Raw genomic sequence first — 20,165 nt, forward strand, 5'->3', positions numbered from 1 at the left:
CAGTGTGTGTGTGTGTGTGAGAGAGCGAGCGAGAGAGGAAGAGGGAGAAGTGAGAGATGGGAGTAGATAGAATGATAAATGAAAATCTTAAAAGGTGGGCTTCGTTTCACTGGTATTAATTTGGTAAATTATCCATAATTTATTAGCACATGTAAACACTGTGGCAAAATTTTTTGCCCTGTCAGTAATGAATTGCTACATCATTAATTTTGTCAAGGGATCAAGAAACAACATTGCTGAACTCAAAATTCCTAGCTGAATGCAGTTCGGTCTGAAGCACAGGTGTGGTTAATGAAATTCAGCAGTGAATTCACATGACTGTTTCCTGACATAGGAACCTTCCCCTTGTCCATGGCCAAGCACAGCTGCCATGAATGGCAGGACATGCAGCTTTGGGTGGGAAAGAGGCTGCATTGTCCACACTGCCTTGGGTTCCTTGAGTTTGCTTTACCACCATTCCAGCCTTCATGACATATGTTGTCATCCTAGGGAGAGGATTGGCTGAGATATTGGTATATATTTGTATATCTTCACTTACTTCCAAGAATATTTTGAAGCCATAGATGAAAATAAAAGTCAGTTGAAAAAAAGATTATGAAAGAGGTCAGAAACTTAGATGAGAATATTTTAGAGAGAATTTAGTAGAGAAATGAAGAATATCTATTTAAACATTAAATTTGGCTTTTAGATTCATGGTGGCTGTGGGAAAAGAGAAACCTGATTATTTACATAGTTGTCATTTTCTCATGACCAAAAGGTATTTGTCATGTGACTTTAAATATAAATAGTAGCAAGTAGAATAGTAGAGTTTACTTTGAGTTTTATAAATTGTATTTTATGCCTATATATTATTAATGGTCTTCTCAAGACCAAATATGTGGCTTTGAATCATAATTCAGAACATATTTCAGGAAGATAGGTAGGTTGCAGTTTGTTAGTGTACTAAGATTGTCCAGGTGTGCTTAATTCGATCCTTTGGCCTTGAAAGGGATCGAGTTTAGGGAACCTAGAAGAGTGAACAGGGATTATATTCCTTATTCTTCATCTGTCTACTATCTAATGCTTCACCAAGGAGTAGTTCATTGAGAGATCTTTATAGGTGTTTAAAGCAGTTATTCTCTAATTGAAAAAGAGCACAGTCTTTAGTAACCTGAGGTAGAGGTAGCCTTCACACATAGAACTGCAGATCCAACAATGCTCCTTAGAGGTAGGCCTCACCTATGCTCCTGGAGATTCTGATCTCCAGGAGACTCCTTCTAGGCAAACAGTTGGTAGGATGGATGAGGTTTGTCCTTCCAGTATTGTATGGAGGGAAGATGGGTGGTTGATGACCTATGCAAGGAGAGGAGCCAGATTCTCATTTCTAACCCCTTTTGGCAGATGAGGGATCTGATATTCAAGAGCATTAAGCCCCACATCTGTGTTGTCCATCTAGGTAGTAGCATATGTGAAACTAGAATATAGAAAAATAAATTGCTTGATTTACATTTGTGCCCATCCAAAAGGTGAGGCCCCTTCAAAAGGTGAGCCCCTATTCAAAAGGCAAGGAGGAGATGACTCAAGTAGTTCAGTAGAAAGAAGGTTAGTATTAAAAGTATGAATATTTGATTAATCAAAATTTAAGAACAGGGTATTTTCACATGATTTACACAGAGCCTATTCTTTATGGGTGAGACTACATCTTTTGGGTTTTTGGACCATTTGTGGAGAGGGTTGGTTCTCCCACACCAACAATAAGCAATTCTCAGACACCAACTGGGTGTCCTACAATTCAACTCAATTTCTGACACTGTTTATCCAGAGATAGCATCAGATTCCACAGGCTGGGACTGATTACCATTCCCCACTCTCCTACGCCCCCCTTCCAATGCCAGTTGCAAGCCCAGATTGTTACCTATACTTCTAATCCATTAACTATAAATCAGAGGTTCCAGTGAACCCCTCCTCAGGTTCAATTAATTTGCTAGAGTGGCCCCCAGAACTCAGAGAAACAGGTTACTTACTAGATTATTAGATTATTATAAAAGGTTATAACTTGAGAACAGCCAGATGGAAGAAATGCATAGGGCAAGGTGGGGTGCTTCCAGGCTCTCTGGACCCATCATTCTCCCCCAAATCTCTACATGTCTCTAACTCAGAACCTCTCCAAACCCCATCCTGTTGGGTTTTTATAGAGGCTTCATTATAAAGGCATGATTGATTAAGTCACTAGCCATTGGTGATTGAACTCAGTCTCTAGCTCCTCTCCCTTCCAAGTTGGTAGGACAAAGGACTGAAAGTTCCAATCTTATAATCAAATGGTTGGCTCTATTGGCAACCAGTCTCCATCTTTAGGTACTTTTAAAAGTCACCTCATTAACATAACAAAAGAACTTTTCACCACTCTCAACACTTTGGAAATTCTAAGGGTTTGAGGAGCTGTGAGTCAGGAATCATGGAGGAAGACCAGATCCAGATCTACATGAGAAATATATTTTGGTTATCTGAATAACCATATATATATATTTTTTATAAGTCCATCATTGTACTGTACAATACCTAAACAAAAAAGGAATGACTATATTTTAAGTAAAAATTGAAAATCTTCATATATTGCTGATAAGCATTATGTAAAATTTAAAGTTGAAAATCATTCTTTAGCTTTTCAATGTAAAAGCAATCTTTTAAAAATACTTTCAGCATAAGATGCTTGAATCTTCATTGTTGGAGCATTTCAGAAAATAGAGTATCTAGTTTTATGTAACTACTCTAATACTCTTAGAATACCAAAGTGTTTTACAGTAACAAGTTTAAGGTAGGATTCAATATGAATATATTATCCTCACAGCAAGCCTGTTCCTTTAGTCAATTTCAGAACACATATTAAGCAAAGCAATATATATTGAATCCTTGTTTCAAAGTATATTCAATGTTCTCAGATTTGGGGGCAAAAACATTTAGAAAGAAGTATTTTTTAAAGCAAATAAATTCCCGAAAATGTAATTGCTCTTCTAGAGGCATCAATGTATATTTCAGTATTTATCTTTGCAGTGTAATACATATTTATTTTCTTTTTAGTAATTTTATTCCTAGCACCAGGATGACTGCAGGAGGACTCTTTCCAGAGATGTAATGAATAACCTTTAAACATCTCTATTTGAGACCATATTTTTCTTCAGAGAGAATATAAGCATTCTTTGGATTGTACATATTACTGAAAAACTTTATCTGTATAGTGGAATGAACTTAAAAACAGATGTAATCTTGTTTTTGTTGAATTTAAAGTTAGCATTCTGTCATGAATTATATTGTGGGAGATAAAAAAAATCTATGAAGGGGCCTTTAAAGAGTGCTATATTCAAACATCATTATTGTCAAGAGGAATTCATTCATTCCATCATGTTATTGTCAGCAAATAGTCAGTGCTCACTATGGGCCTACCACCTTACTATCTCAAGAGGGTTGCAAAAAAAATAAGACACCCTTAAGAAATGTTAAGTGATGATTTAAAAAGAGTCACAAATGAATGATCAGAAAATAAATTCCCATGAAGAAGGGTTTTAGAGGAAGCGGGGCTGATTGTAGCTGCCAAGGTCATGAGTTTTGCGAGAGGCAGCTTGTGGGGGCCGAGGTGAGGCTGTCAGGGCATCTGTCCCAATCATGGCCATTCAAAACAGTGATTTATTGAAGCTTTTTCTGCATAAATTCTTTCAAACATAAGATTATATCTAACATCTCTTCTTCCCATTCTGTCGTCTAAGAACCCCGTCTGGCTGTAGAATTCTCTTCATTTCTACCTTCATTTTTTTTTGCTTAAACATAAAAGTACCAGAACATATTCAAGGAGAAAAAAAAAACCCTCATATAAACCAACTCGCTTTTGTCCTCTTTACTTAGATCTAGCCTCGATTCTTCTCCTTGAATATTTCCCATTTAGAAAGAAATTACATCAAGGGAAAACTATACATTTAAAAATATATGGCTTTCTTTGTTGAATAATAACTGAGTGTAAATTGGACAATTCTCATTAATGAAAGGACAAGAAAATAAGTAAGTCAAGACATAATTAGGTCATAGCATTGACCATTGTGACTTAACCTTCCCTTTGCCCTTATCTGCTAAGGCTTTGGCCTTAATATGGACAAAGAGTAATTTAAATCTCTTTGCTATCCTATTCTTTTTCTAAGAGCAGCTTCAAATGTAAACCTCTAATAAAGAAATGGATAATAAAATAGCGGGGAAAGGATAATGAGAATTACATTGACTCTCAGAAGTTTTGGAAGAGAACTATATTCTCTTCCTTTAGCTCTGTAATAATATAATCATGGTATGATTTCTACTTTACTAGACTCGGGACCATTTGGAAATCTTTAATGAATATAATCAGGTAGTAAGCATTTAAAAATTACTATTTCCTGAAAGCTAGGAAATTATTTGTTCAGTGTAATATGCAAAAGAAAAAAGGAAAAAAGAAAAAGAAGAGCTCACTGTTTTTTGTTTGTTTTAACAGTATAATCCTTGTGTCTTTGTGTGATGGGGTCCAGGGGAAAAGTTGAGACCTGAATTTAATCTTATCTTTGAATTTTGCAGTGTAAGCTTGGGCAAATCATTTAATCTTTTGGGGGATCGGATTTTTTTATTGCAAAATAATAATAGCAAGCATTTCTGTTTACCATTTATCAGGCACTATTTTAAACGATTCATATTTAATCACCTAATCCTCTCAATGTTATAGGGTATGTACTATCATATGATTGCAATTTAGTGTTTGCTTTATCTTGCCTATCATTTCAATTAAATTATTTGAACCTAAGTCTCTTTGATTGTAAGTCTATGCTCTGAACCACTATGCTTCCTGCCTCATTATTTACATAATTATTATTAGAGGCCAAATATTTTGATTATTCAAACGAATACATTTCTAAACATACAGTAGCAACAAAACTTTGATATACAGTTTGTCTTCCCAGAAACTCAGAGAGGTCATTATTTATTAAGCAGAACATTTCATATTAGTAGAGAGAGGCTTTCAAAAAAATATCCCCTTCAGCAATCCCCCCCAAAACTTAAACATTTATCCTCAAAGATACATGCACCCCATTGTTCATGTCAGTACTGTTCACAGTGGCCAAGGCATGGAAACAACTGAAGTGTCCATTGATAGATGATTGGATAAAGAAGCTGTGGTACAGATATACTCAGCCATAAGAAAGGATAGAATATTGTCATTGTGACAACATGGATGGATCTTTAGATGATCATGCTAAGCAAAATAAATCATACAGAAAAAGTTGAGAATCATATTTCATTTTTATGTGGGATATAAAACTAAAAGTAACAAGCAAACTCGACAAACAAAACTTGACAAACAATCAGGCTCATGGACAAGGACAGTGGATTCATGGTTACTGGAAGGAAGTGGGAAGGTAGGGGTAAGGAGAGGGGGTCGAATATTTGGTGGCAGAAGGAAATGTAACTTTGGGTAGTGAACTCACAAAGCAATATACGTATGACCTGTTTTCGAATTGTACACTTGAAACCGCTTAGATTTTATTAACCAATATAATCCCAATAATTTTAATTAAAATATATCCCCATTGTACAGAGGAGAGCCACAGAGCACACACAGAAGAAAGAAGTGCTGGCAGAATGTAGGAGAATCCCGCAACTACCTGGGACCGAATTAACTTCTGTATATGCCAGTTTGCAAATATCATTTAGACATGAGAACACAAAAATAACTTCTGTCACACTGCCATAGGCACCACAGCCTCTGAATTCCTGTCCTCAGCATTGGTCACTGGCCTGCATAATTCTTAAGCTAGCACTTGGTTCTTACTCATTTTAGTATGTCCTCTATCCTTCTCTCTCTCACCTCTTTTAATTTGACAAATAGTTACTGGGCACCAACATACCAGATACCAGGGCTAAAATGTGACTGGTAACAGACATGGCCGCTGCCCTTACGTAGCTTACAGTTTTAGTGGGGAGGTGAACATGAAGAAATAATCACACAAAGGGATATAACATTATAGGTATACTGAGAGTAACAAAAAAGAAAGATGTAGTTAGTGACATGAAGGGGGTTTGAGACAGAAGCTTTGACGTTCGTGCTCAAGCAGTCATTTAATTTCTTCCTAAGTGTTCCGACCTTGATATACACAGTCAGCCACATAGTGGATAATTCAGAGTAGAGGAGAGATGCTGAAGACATCTGAATAAGATCAAAATTTTGATTTAAAAAAGTCTTCCTGTGGATTTTCATCAGTAGAATGAAGTGGAGTGAGGAGTTAGCTTCATGAGGGCCTTGGTTCAGGTAACTTTCTCCTGTAGTAGACAGTTTAATTTGAGAAATTTATGACTTGTGGGGAAGAGAACAGAGTTCCAGGTTTAAGGATAGAAAAGGCAAATTTTACTTTGTGCTCTGTCACCAAATAACTTTTTTTGGAGTAAAATCTAACAGGACTCTCGTGATGATCAATACAGAAAGTATACATATAATAGTTACCACAGTGCTTGGTACATGGTAAGTACTGATTAAATTTAGTTTTCCTTGTTACTAGTTGATGTGAGAGAAACCAAGGTGGATAAGACACTGTTTGTACCAGGTTTAGACCATCTTAATAGAGATGTTTGTCCACAAAAAGTCAGTTTATGATATACGCAAGCCAAAGGGTGGCTATTGGGTTAACTTACCAAATAGGCAGTAAGTGGTGTAGAGATGCGGGAGGGGTATTGGATAAAGGTGTAGTGAAGGGAAAACAAAGCTCTTTCCAGCAGCCAAGGTGTCCAGTTTCCTGGGATGCCTGATCTTCACAGAGGAGGACTGACTGGTGAGCTTGATGGTGACTCTTAATAGGTGCAAGGACATTTCACACTGTACCCCCCAAGCTGTCCTTTTCTCAGCCTCCTGGGTATAAGATGAAAAAGAAGTAAAAAGAATGCTATTTTTACTCTGTTCTTGAAATGGAGCTTTGTACTAAGTTGGTATCTTATAAAGAAGTTCCTTTCCATTATTTTTAGCTTGAGATTTAATGAAGAGTTGTAGTAAAATCAGATTAGCTGCATATACTCCCATTATAGAAGAATGTGTATATCTTGCATCTTATGTTAAGCTATTAGCCATTCTTTGCATTCCTTTCTTCTGTCACAGGTTAATTAAACTCATATTGTAGTCAGAGTTTACTTTATATGGCAGAGTGTTTAACATTCAGTTTAAGATTACTAGATGAGAAGTAAAGGGGTAGGAATTTGATGACCTTCAGACTCAATCGTTGTAGAATAAAATGATGAATTTAAATGTCAAAAAATACAAAACATATAACAACAGATGCAGAGGCACTAAGAAAACCTTGAACTTGGGTAACTGCACAAACAGGATTACAAAGCTGCACATTGACTGACCAAACAGATTAATGGGCGATGTATATCTGGCTATCTCACAGTTCTGAAGGTGTACCAGAGCAAGATAATGAAATTGCCTGTCAGGTAATCTGATTTGAGAATTCCAGTCATCTATGAACTGGTGTGTGGGCTAATAAGCCAAGAGTTTGCCAAGACTCACTTTTTAAGCTGCTCTACTCTCTACATCTGTCTCTGTAGGATATGTCAGACAAAGTGTCCGGCACGGAGCTAGTGGTGGGGAACCACGAGAGGGCCCAGGTTACAGACAGTGGCTAAAGCCCAGCTCCAGATTGACTCAGACATTTCTCAGTTCAGAGCTCAGCTGGAGAAATGCACAGCTGCTCAGCAGTCAGCACTGTGACCTTAATACCCCCCGGCCAGTAGAGAAGCTGCTATTGAAGAATCTAACAGCAAGTGTTCCTCCGAAGGTGTGCAAAGTGTCGGCTTTTGAATCTTGGCTCTGCACATAGTAGCACTTTCACTCTGGTCAAGAAATGGAACCTTGCCGAGACTCAGTTTTCCTATCTGTGAAGTGTAGGTAATAGCGCCTAATTCGTAGGGTTGTTGGGATGAAAGTTCATCTCAGTATTTGGCACGTAGTATGGGTAGGTATAATGAAAGGATTAAATAGAGGACTCTGTGCACACCACTGATATTTTTCTTTGCCTGTCACTTTCTTCCCACCACCATTTGTGGGAATAATTATAATTGTTTTCCCTCTTTCACTTAATGTTTCCAGGAGGATCAATAGAGAAACTTCACAATTACTATTAGTATGTTTTAATTTTATTAATATCTTAAATATATTATGCAAATATTGTTTCTATACCAGTGACATAGGAAAATTACTAGTAGTAATACTTCTTTTATTTTTGGTATGAGATTCAATTAGAATATCAAAATGGAAGGATTCTTTAAAAGGTGCTCAAAGCTTTAATTATTTTTCTTTCTAATATGATTTAGATGTGTGCTTTTAATATACATCTGTTTGTATTCTAGAGTAATTAATTTCTCCCTTTTTAAATTTGTTAGCCTTGAAATATTTTATAGGAAAAAATTAAATGCTTCAGTAAACAAGCTGTTATTGTCAGTACCATTTTCAAAACAGTGCTAACGGATTATAGGTTGATCAACTAGCTTTCCTGGATAGCTTACCTTTTCTTTGAAATAACTATTCTGCATACAGAAGCTATCATAAAATTATTCTTTTTAAAGGAATTATTTTTGAAATCTAAGTATTAATCTTCTTTTATAAAGTATAAAACGCATATTTTGTGCATCCCAGGTAAAATAGTAATAAAAAAACCCCTGCAAAAGTAGATAGAACATATAATGATATGTGAAAGAACCTAGGATTTTTTTAAGCAAATACTTTTTCACCTGACTTTAGAGAATTAATACCACAGAATGATTATAATGTATATATAATTTAGAAAAAATTCAATATTCAATATACTTACTTAGTAGATGGAAAATTATAAGTGGAATCAACTTCTCATTTCTATAATCTATTTAGTAAATTCTATAGAATTCCCACTGGATGTTGAAGAAGATACATGGATGTCAATAGCAATGGCCACAAAGTATAGTGTCCTGCCAGATAATTGCTCTGCCACTAAGAGAAGTCTGGCTATATTAGGCCAACAAAAGATTCTGTTCAAGGCCAAGGTATCCTCTGAATGTTAAAACAACTATTCCTCTGGGAGACGTGAAATGGAGATGGTTTCTTCCCTTTAGGGATATAAAATCTAATTGATGGGTTATCTTCCCTAGGGTTACTATGACCTTGACCTTTTGGAGTAGATTACTCTTACTAAGGTTTGAAAGCAGAGTGCAGCAGGGTATTGGTGGAATATGGATGAGATCTTTCCTGGTTCCCATCTTTCCCCTCCCTGTGTCCCATAATCTTCTTTAAAATGAGAGCAGGGATACCAATTATTACACAGCAAGGATTTAGTGCTCACTCCATCCTAGTGGTGACTGCTGCCTGACCACAGTTTCATATGGTCCCTGGGGAAACCAAGTAAATACCTTAAATTCCTGGGTATTTAGTGGATCAGTGGCAATAATTTTCCTCTCCTCATTACTCTTTCTTTCTTGGTGTATTTATATTTTCCTGTGGTCAGGATTTCCACTCTGGAGAAAAATTTATATCTAAAACCTAATTCCTTCAAGGAGAGGTGTAATAATAAAATAACAGGTTACATTTATTTATCCTTTCACAGTTGGCGAAGTGTCCTCACATCCTCTTTTATATCCCAAACTAACTCCCAGAGGTAAATTATTATTGTCCCTATGTTGCAGCTTTTAGAAATTGTGGATCAAAGTGGCAGAGCCAGGAACTGGACCCAGAAATTCTTTTCCAACACATGGACTAATCTTTTCCATTTTACCATGCCATTGATGGCTCTTTGTAGTATGTGCTGCACAAAGACAATCAAAACGTAGTTTTTTCTGGATTAAAAAAGAAAAAAAAACTTCCTTCCCTTGGCTTTGTAAAATATAGAGAGCATTGTGAATACATAGAGTTCAACGGTAAGATGAAGCCCATTTATATGCATGGTTTATGGACCAATATAGTTTGAGTTATCAGCATTTTTAATAGTGTCTTGTTCTATGCAGACCTCAGGTATTGTTGCATTGGTGGAACTGTGAGAATTTAACATAGACCTTGGAGCCAGCAGTCATAGCCAAGTCTGTTACTCTCAGCTCTTCTCCCTCATAAATTACCTAACCTTTCTCTGATCCAATTTTCCTACCTGTTTTGGGGATCATAGTACCTTCCAGGGGTTGCCTGAGGACCAGATGTTTTAAAAAATGTGTAGAACAGTGCCTGCCTCATAATCAGTCCTAAGTTGATATTGATAGTTATTATTACTATCATTCGTAATATCATTGTAATTCTTTTCCCTCAATCTTACTACTATCATTTACCATAAAGCTATGGTAAGACTTTTAGGTATTTTTCCACTTTTCCCTGCAGAAGTTACCAAAGACCATGAGAATACTGGTCATGTTCGTTCAGTGTTTGGGCCTCAGTGAATGGCCAGGATTGCATAACTCTGCCAAAGCCAGAGTTTAAAAAAAAAAAAAAAAATTATTTTTTATAGTATGTGTATTTGGCAATAGTTGAAAAAAAAAAGATCTCTATTAAAAAAAGAGAAAGATTGTATAAAAGTATCCTTTCAGCTGAATGTGTTGATCATAGGGAGTGAGTAGAGGGGATTCTTTTAGCTTTGTAAAGTCTGGCAGGCTTTTCCTTTTTTTAAAAAAAACTTACATATTTTGCTTGTAGTTCCCTCTGCATTAAAAGAATTATCATGTCGTAGGAGATTTATTAGTACGTGTTTTGCATTAAAATGATGTAGAGAAATTTAAAAATAAATATTCAGAGGCATCAGTTCTTCTGATGGGATAAGAGAGATGGAATGAATCAACACTTCACAAAGCAGTAAAAACGGATGTCATCGTTTTCACTTTGATAACCTTGTTACATAAGTGTACTGTCTGGTGGAGAAGAATATGGAGGTTTGTAGAGAGCTGCTGTAGTCGATCAGAAAGAATCCTTGTGTGGATCTCTAAATCCAGAGTCCAGGCACGTGGGCCTCCTCTAGTCTCTGCTGCTGCTTTGAGAGAGATACACATTGTGGTCAATTTTCTTGCTGACTAAGGGGAAACAATAGAACATGTCATTACTACAGAAAATTGTAGCAAGAATCAAATGAGTTACATGTAAAACTACTTAGGAAATTATAAAGCACTTGACAGGCAGAAGAGTATAATGATTTTAAGCAGAAGATGACGAAGTACACATTATGGATTGTCTATGGCAGAGTCCATGTGGCCCACAAAGCCCGAAATATTTATTATCTGGCCTTTCTAAAAAGCTGGCAGACCTCTGGCTTAGAGTGTGGACACTAATGCCAATTGGTCTGGGTTTGAATCTTAGCTCTGCCACCTTGGAGTGCTTGGGCTGATAAATTAACCTCTCTATTAGCTCAATCTCTTTATAAAATTAAAATGAGGATAGTACCAATGCCATATGGTGAGTAAGACTGTGAAGTGAGTTAATACACATAATTATACATGTAAAGAGCTCTTAGGGCATGCTGTTACATGATATTTATTAAAGTACCTTGTAAATGTAGGGTGCTATTGGATTAAATGACAATTTTTATAGGATTCTGATTGTTTTACATTTGATATTTACACACTAAAGCATTTTAAAATTCCTAAATTGATAGTTATAGAAATTGTACTTTTCATTGTACCTAGCAGGACTACTACTAAAATGTTACAATAGTCTACTTAGAATACCAGCATGTTGGTCTGGCATAGAGGTATCCTAGGAACTGTAGAAGTCACCATGTAGATTCTCGGATAATAGCAATTGAGGTGGCTTCCGCTGAAACTAGGCTCCTCTATGATGGTGGACAAATTGAAATAACACTGAAAAGTTTGGTGTGAGTCAAAATGTTTAATAAAATATATAAATTTTATTTCAACATGCAAATAGGAACAAAAATTATAACTACCTTATAATTAAGGTATATCGCATACATTTTATCATTTAACCCTCTTGCCAGTACTGCAAGGTATGTGTTTTTCTTCCCATCTGAGAAATGAGGGGAGAAATTAAAGCTCAAAAAGCTTAGCCAGTTCGCCTAAAATGTAGATGATAAGCACATAATTATTGTCCTCTATAGCACTATCTAAAAGGAATAAACTTGAGTCTCCTATGTTCAGCCTCACACTGCCTCTCATCCATATAAATGTGAGGAAATGCCGATAGATTATGTAATTGTTGACGGTATCATTTAATTCAGTTATAGTAAACATTCCAAATTATTGGATTATGTTTCTGTGTTAAATTGATATTTGACATCTCTAAGAATATTGCTGACAACTTATTGCTTATGAGTAAGGACCAGCAGTTTTGTGTACCCCTCAGAAACCGGAGTGCATCTAAAAGCATCTCTGCATTTAGCAGAACTGTGTGAGAGCACTTGACCCATGATGAGAGCTATTTTAGAGTATTCTTTGCCAATGTCTTTTCTGCTGTAAGAAGACCCTGTAACATGCAGTCCCCTACTTGAGTATAGCTTGCCTTACTAAGAAAATGTCTAAGAGGCAGAAGTCTAAAAGCTGAAAGGTAGGCACATCCCTTATGAGGAATGACTTCCATATCCGGAGGGCTGCACGTACCAACCAGTCCCTGTTTATGTTTGAGTCAGGCACTGTTTTCATCTGGGTGAGGCAGCCCTGTGGGTGGTGAGAATCTTGACAGTATAGGAGGCCTAGAAATGTGACTGCTCTTTCCTCCTGACTAGAGAGAACAGGGCTCAGGGTGGCCGCACCTTAGCCCAGGGCTACCGCAAGGACTCACAGAGGGACACCCCTTTCCTCTTGCCACTGTGGGAAACCTGGGACCCATCATGTTTCAGATAATGTCTGAAAAGATTGAATTTGGTGTGAGATACTAAAAGATGTGGATACTCGGATGAGCATGGAATGTGATCGTCCAGGCTCATGTGTTCACCAAAAAACCTCACTTTACTTTTTGAGACTAGATACTTATCTCTTACTTCCCATCTCCTGGAGGAGACTGGAAAGCTACCACTTATAGCTCTGTGAGTTTGGCAAACTATGAGCATCCACTTCCTTACCTGTAAAATGAGGATCATTCTTGCCTTGCCCATCTTAAAGACTTTGTCAGGATCAAATGAAACGTCTGTTTTATCTAAGTAGAAAAATCATGGCATATAATTTTTTCTTGATTAATTACCAGGTAGATTGAGATTGGTGAGGTGCCTACATAGTTAAGCCTCAGTACTTTTGGCCACTGTTAATTGTTAATCAACAGGAAAATAAGCCTTCTTGAAACTCATATAAACCAAGTACAATTGAACTTAATAAGTGTGTTTGTGTGTATATATATTTTTACTCTGAAATCTGATACATTTTATCACTACTTTAAGAAACAAGGGTCTTAGCAAACTTTAAAAGAATTTTTTTACTCTTCTTCAGTTTCATTGTATAAAAAAGCAATATCTAGCCTGCAAAAATGTATATGTGCAAGTGTGTATGTTTTCTGTAGCATACCTGCTCAGTTTGTGAATTCTGTCATTCTACTTAATTCAGACACTGAAGACCTTGGAGATCTTTATCTTGTCTGGAGCAGATTCTCTCAAAGACTTTTGCTGGCTAGATCTCAGCCGGCTTCCACTTTGCACTGTTGAACTTGGAGTGTTAGTCCTACCACCATAATCCACTAAAGTCAACACACTTCGGAAAGACTACTTCCTACAGACGAGAAAACTGACAGGCGGTCTCACATTTTGCACATCTGGTTCTAAAACAAAGGGTCGATTTAACAGATACTCAGCATCAGCTTTTTTTTTTTAACCTCTACTAGAGACTTCTGCTCACATCTCATGTCAGTTGTACATCTCAGCACTGGGTTATTTATGTGACAGTGTTTTGTAGCCCATTGTGTAACAGAAATCAAAGGAAGTTTTTCCCAAATTTTGAGCCTTACCTGTTGATCTTTTCAGAAACTTATTCTTCCTACCAAAAAAAATGGGCTGAAGTTATATCCACAACATTCCTTTATTCTGGGTTGCTGCTCTTATAAAAATAATCATAATCTTATGTTAAATGTGTGAGGCTAAATTGTAGGAAAAAGGTTTTGATTATTAATGGTAGCATTGTGCATATCCAATTCTCCCACACAGTCCAACTGTGGGAAAAGAAGAGATTATTTTAGAAGTTCATTGTTTCATAAGGTTTATGTTGGTCCTAAACTTTAAAGAATTTAAAAGGAAGAAAAACATGGCTAGCTTTCTTTCATTCTACCCTAACTTAAATTATGAATTATATTCTGAGGTTTAACTTTGAATCTAATTTCAGCTATGCTGGCTGTGTTTCCTTGGGTAGATTAGTTTGCCTCTTTGTTTTTCATTTTCCTCAGTAAAATCAAAGTTTAGACCACTTGACTATTTGTGGCTCTTAAGTGAGACAACCATCACAGGATTTTATAGAGACCTTCTTAGGAACGTGGAGCCTACTATATCAAGAATTAACCACTTTCTCTGAAATGAAATGCTGTTTTAGGGTATGGTTTTCATTTGTTCAAAAAATAGTGATTCCATCTAAGCTAAAGCACTTATTTTAATAACGTATTTTTAAAAAATATTTTGTCAAAGTTATATTACCATGAAATTTCTGGGGCGGTGGGGGGAGGGGAGGGAATACACAATTATACAATCACCCCTATAACATTCACAATTAGTATACATCGTCAAAAAGAGAAATGTTCTTTGATTTTTTTTTTATAGTTAAAAATCACAGGGGACTTTATATGACAATATAATCCACTTAATGTCTTTTGTAATGTTCTGCAGCTAACTCAACCAAAAATGACCTGCCAAAGGTGAACAGTAATTCTGTGTTTATTTGCACAGCATACATTGGTTTCGTGAGGTAGGCTTCTGTTTCTTTGAACAACATCAGCATCTTGTCCTCATATTTCAAAATGTAAATCGAAAACACCTGACCTAGGAAGCTTTGTTGTTAGACAGCTTGGAGGATGCTGTGTGAACCATCCACTTGTTTCATTGTCCCAGAGGTTTCCATTGTGGGGAGGAACCAGTGCTGTTAAAGAGCAAACCTACCTTGATCCTCCTCTAGAAAGTCAGATCTCACAGGAAGACGAAGTATGAATTTCCAGTTCTGGAATCTCTGGGAAAATGCCTTGCTTAAATGACCTTCCTCTGGGGTCCTGAAGGAAGCTGTATGTTTTCTGCTTTTTCAACTGCATTCCAATTTTCAGCCAGGCCAGTGTGCTACAGTATATCCATGATCTATGTGTACAGTAGGAGAATGAAGCCACAGTGAGTAATACAAAAAGCCACTTCTTTTGCGGCTTGATTAAAACAACCCACTTGTAGTTGCTTGGTTGTCAGCTTGAGCTCGTCTCTGTGACTTCTTCTCTGCCTCTCACTTCCATCCATCATTTCAGAGAGCACAGAAGGAGTATATATAGTGCCCTGTGCTTATTTAGGCCTTAGCAAATATCAATTCATCACCAACTTGATTTTAAAAAAGGGACCATTCATTGGCATGTTAGAATGTTACAATTTACCCAGTGTTCCCTGGTGCCAAAGGAGTCACATGGCCGGATCTGAAAACAAAAAGAATTCCACAATATGTTCTTGGAGTTATTAATAAAAATAACTGCTGGTTGACAGGAAAGACATATGGTGAATTTAAGATGCATGGCCACAGTATTTTTTTTTAATATCTTTCCTACATCAGGGATGTGTGTGTGTGTTAATGCACCAGAAAAATCTCCAGCCCTGACAAGCCATTCAGATGAGGTGTTTCAGTCTTCACTAGTTTCCTATTTCATTGCCGTGCCACTGAGCCCTTGTAATACTGCGATGAATAAATGTAATCAAAGCAATTGGCTGCCTGAGATCTTTTTTAATGCACTGCTTCGGACGCAGTACATATGCCATGCAAATAAATACAAAATTAGTGTTCCTGTTGGAAGCATTTGGTGAGAATGAGTGATTTGTCTTGCTTATGAAAGGTGAATACATTTCCGCTCATAGCTGTTTATCAGCTGCCTCTTTCTGCTTATGGATTCAGAGATGGAATTCATCATTTGTCAGCACTCGAGCAGATGTGCTGGAGACAACCAGATTGATCCATGAGGATGAGCAGAGCAACAGCACCAGTGCTAGAGGGTGGCCCTACAAATTGCATTATCTTTTGAGGCTGTTGTGTGCTGGCTCTTTTCTATACTGTGGGACAAGAAGGAAGGCTGCCTTTTTCTACTTTTCACTTATGCATTTGAAAATATAGCCACTTTGGGGTAGCTTAATGAAAATGGAAAACAACCTCAATCTTTCCGTGTAGCAGAATCTACTGAAAATCCATTTTCCAAAGGTTTACTCTCTCTCCTCTCCTCGTCACAAATATGTTATTTGCTGTTGAGTTTCAGTTAAAACAAAATGCTAATGTCAGGATTGCAAAAGGATCATCTGCTCTGTTTTCAAATTGCTACAGACAGAATTTTCTGCTAGTTCATAGAAGTCATTTCCACAAGGACAACATTAAGAGGCAAGAGATCCTGTTTTACTTGGAGAAAACTAATAGATTTCCAAAAGTTTGACTTGCTTTCAGTCTGTGCAAAAGGCCTATTGAAGCCGAGCTGATTACAGAGCCATCAAAGGCCCCTCTTGCCAACAGAACTCCTTTGCACTTGTGTACTGTTGAAAATTACTGTCTGATGCCAGCAGATTGAAGAGCTGAACACACGCTTCTGAGGAGTTCCATGTGGCTTTCTGACCACAGGTTCTTGACCCTAGCTTGAAGTAATTAACCATATAGGAGCCACGTAGTCCTCTAAGGGCATCTGGGAAGAAAATCCATCCTCATCCTTAATGAGTGAATGCAAGTACAGAAGCGGAGCTAGCTTTTGAAACAGGGTTAGGACTGACATGCTAAAACCAGGTAGAGCCGAAGTGTGTTCATTGTGCCTCCATGGCCTCTGTTTTGCTTCTGCAACGTCTCAGAATATTTCCTTTCCAATGATTTCTGTTTCATCACATTGGTAAGAAAAGAATTTCATACTCAATGTACCCATCATAAAAGACCTTTAGAAATACTGCCTGTACTTTTGAAAATGTGGCCCATAGCCCTGGATACATCTGGATTACAGCTGGTATTACTGAACCAACACCAAGGCCTTTAGCCAGGCCCTGATACTGCAACAGGCAGGTAATGCTTATGAAAGATGTGGCTTTGATAAATTAAGGAAATTAAAAGGTTTGATGTGTGACTTTTATTTCCGCAGTTAGCTGAGGCATGGGCAGGCCTTCAGGAGGTAGAGAAGGACATGTGCTTTCACTTGTCATTCACCTTTTAGAAGTTGTCAGTCATCCTTGTCATTGATGATTTCTTACGAGTCACCTGGCTTCAAAGATGACATCAAGGATGGAGAAGTAGACAATAATAACTGAAATGATGTGTAAACATTTTGTGAGATGAAAAATGATCAGAGATGATGGTAGTCTTGTGGGGTTTGTTTACCACATATCTGAGAAAGTTCTTTAGATATGTTCTTCACCATGTATTTAGCAACTAAAATGTGCCAAGTGTTGTGCTAAGCAAAGTTAAGATGCGAATAAGACATTCTCTGCTCTCAAGGCAGTCAGGGAGCATGGCAGGTAAGTAATTACAGTGCTTGGTGGTGAGTGTCGTAACTGAAGACTTCTGAGAGCACTGAGGAGGCAGTGAGTGGTTCATTCTGTGGGATCAGCCCTTCTTGCCCCTTCAAGATGTTTAGGCTCTGAAGATAATTTTTAGAGCTTACAATTATTCATTATTTGCTTTTTCCAAGTGCTGCTTTTGTGTTATTTGAAGTTCAGAGTTTTATAGTCATTCACAGAACACAACCTCTCTCCAAGTACTAACTTGCTCCTTGTCTGTGAGGAGGCCCTGTTTGACACGTTCAGAGGTTGTTCACGAAAAAACAGTCCTCGTTCTGGTGGTTCTCAGGTGCTCGGGGACACCATGGACGTGAGGTGGCAGCTCTCTGGTGCTCTGTGCAGTGCCCTTTAAGACATTTTCAAAGCCCTCTGAGGGGCTGAGCCCCCCTGCATTTACTCCGGGGTTTTATTCAGCAATTGCTGCATCTTCACCACTGAGCTGTCACTGGAACTGTCTGATTGAACACCAGCAAGTGCGCTCTAGGAGGGAGATCCTTATTGCCCATTTTCTCTGTTTCCTAAATGATCTTAATTGCTTGGGTAAAGAGGCATCCTTTCTAAATATCCAGTCCCACCAGGAGTGATTCACACAATAACAAGGTTTAGATTACCCCAAATGTCAGGACCCCCACAGATATAATGGGATTCCCCCCAGGGCCCACCTGACAAGCTGCTTCTCTTTCAAATACCTGAACTGTCCAGAACTCACAGCCTCCTGGACTGTACCCTGATTTCTTGCCCCCTTACTAGCTACAGCTGCTTCTATGTACCTTTTGATTTTTGTTTCAATTTTCAGAATCTATGGAATGAATGAAATGCTTACGTGATAGGCATTTTGAATCCCATTTTAAAAACATTAGACATCAAACTCGAAGTGATAGTCTTACAAAAGATAACATTTAGGCTATGAAAGTTGTTAGTTTACATTTTGGCTTAATGGCTTCTGAAAAGTTAGAAGTCGTAAGAAAAAAAATGTTATACTTGGGAGTAGTCACTATGTTCTTTAATCCATGTTTTTCATTTCTTTTTAGTCTGTCGTATTCCCAAATGATATCCTCAGAAATATTTGCACACTCTCTGCATAATAGTTTATTTAATTATAAGTGAATGGAAAAGAGCCAAGTCAAAAAGAATACTGAAAATAAAACATTTTAATTACTTGTCCTTGCTGAGATAGTCTTTGTGAATTTCTGGATATGGAAAATAACTCCCCCCTCATTTCCATCAAACCATGAGAAACAGTTAGGGGTAGAATAGCACTGTCATATTTGAAAAAGGAAATGATTGACAGAGTCACTTAAATTCAAATGTCTCCTTAAAAGAAATATAAAAGGGCCTTTGAAGAAGTTACTTTGAAATCTCTCTTTTTTAATCTGGAGTCCTCAACTTCTTTTTCCATCTACTTTGTTCTTTCAGACTTATAGGCAAAAGGTGAATTTGGCTCTTCTTAGAGTGGAGGCTCCGGGAATGTGCACCCCATGTGACAAATGTTGTGCAACTCTGCCGGGCAGCCCTGCCCAGGAAGGGCTTGGAGCCCGCCTTCGGGTCCCTCCCTGCTGGCATCCTCCAGGGCTTGGAAGCACCGACTCCTGATACTGCCAGGCTGTGTAGCAATGATATGAAGTCCATAAGTGGATATTAGGCAGTTGCTTTTGTTTCTATTTGTGACAATCCGTCTTCCCTCGGAACATTCAAGCCTCACGATTCAGGATAGACAGAGTAAAGTCGCAAATGTGCTTCCTGTTAGGTTGAGAGGTAAGCCTGTTCACCACTTCTGAGGCTACTGAAACCACTTCCAACCAGTGAACTAATATTTTTTACAAATGAGATTAGAGGCACATTCATAGCTCGGATGTTGTGAAAGCTGATAGAAATCTCTAAATATCAACCAGAGTTTCTGGATACTTGGTGTTCTAAAATGCAGAGAGGCATGCATGAGTCAGGCTGGCTGATAACCAGGTGAGTGCTTTTTCCTTTCTTCCAGTACACACGTTAGTCATCTCTTCCAACAGAGAATGCATGACCCATATCTCTTACCCTCACCTCCATCCCCTCCCCTGTCCTTATCCCACAGCAACACAGATTTAAAAAGGAAAGTGAAGTGGGAGGTTGCGAGCATCCTGCATATAAGCAGCAGAGTCATTGTACTTAAAAAGCAGAGTTTATCATTTCTGTTTTCAAAGAACAGACCCCCAATAGCTATATCCTCTCATTGCCATCTTTTACTAATTTGATACCAGCTGTACTTGTCCTTTCCACAGGAACTTCTCCCTGTGCCCACAGGACTAGAGAAAACGGAGCTCTTATCTGAGTTTACTTTATGTTCTCTTTGGCACTTTCCTTTCTGTACAGTTTGAGGGGTAGGAGGTGGGTGCCTCATTTCTTGTTCTTTGAGACTTTAACCTTTTATAAGCAGTCTTATGATATTAAAAACTTTTAAACTAGACAAAATTTAAGACGACTTGCTGTGACAGTGTATTTTTTTCCTTAAAGTGTGGTTCCTCA

At 37.7% G+C, this 20,165-nt stretch overlaps 1 protein-coding gene across 3 annotated transcripts in view; it reads left to right on the top strand.

The window, feature by feature from the left end:
• EFNA5 (ephrin A5) overlaps positions 1 to 20,165 on the top strand; it is a 263,869-nt gene that overhangs the window by 100,253 nt on the left and 143,451 nt on the right. The window contains exon 1 of one of the 3 annotated variants that reach the window (XM_016119147.2): positions 14,630 to 19,619. The exons of the other annotated variants lie outside the window; for them this stretch is intronic. Coding sequence (XP_015974633.1) covers positions 19,579 to 19,619 — 41 coding nt within the window. The 5' untranslated portion in view covers positions 14,630 to 19,578. Of the gene's footprint in view, positions 1 to 14,629; positions 19,620 to 20,165 lie in introns of those variants that run through there. 3 annotated transcript variants of the gene reach the window in all.

Source organism: Rousettus aegyptiacus, unplaced genomic scaffold (genome assembly GCF_014176215.1).
Source record: "Rousettus aegyptiacus isolate mRouAeg1 unplaced genomic scaffold, mRouAeg1.p scaffold_m13_p_8, whole genome shotgun sequence".
Lineage (NCBI taxonomy): Eukaryota > Metazoa > Chordata > Mammalia > Chiroptera > Pteropodidae > Rousettus > Rousettus aegyptiacus.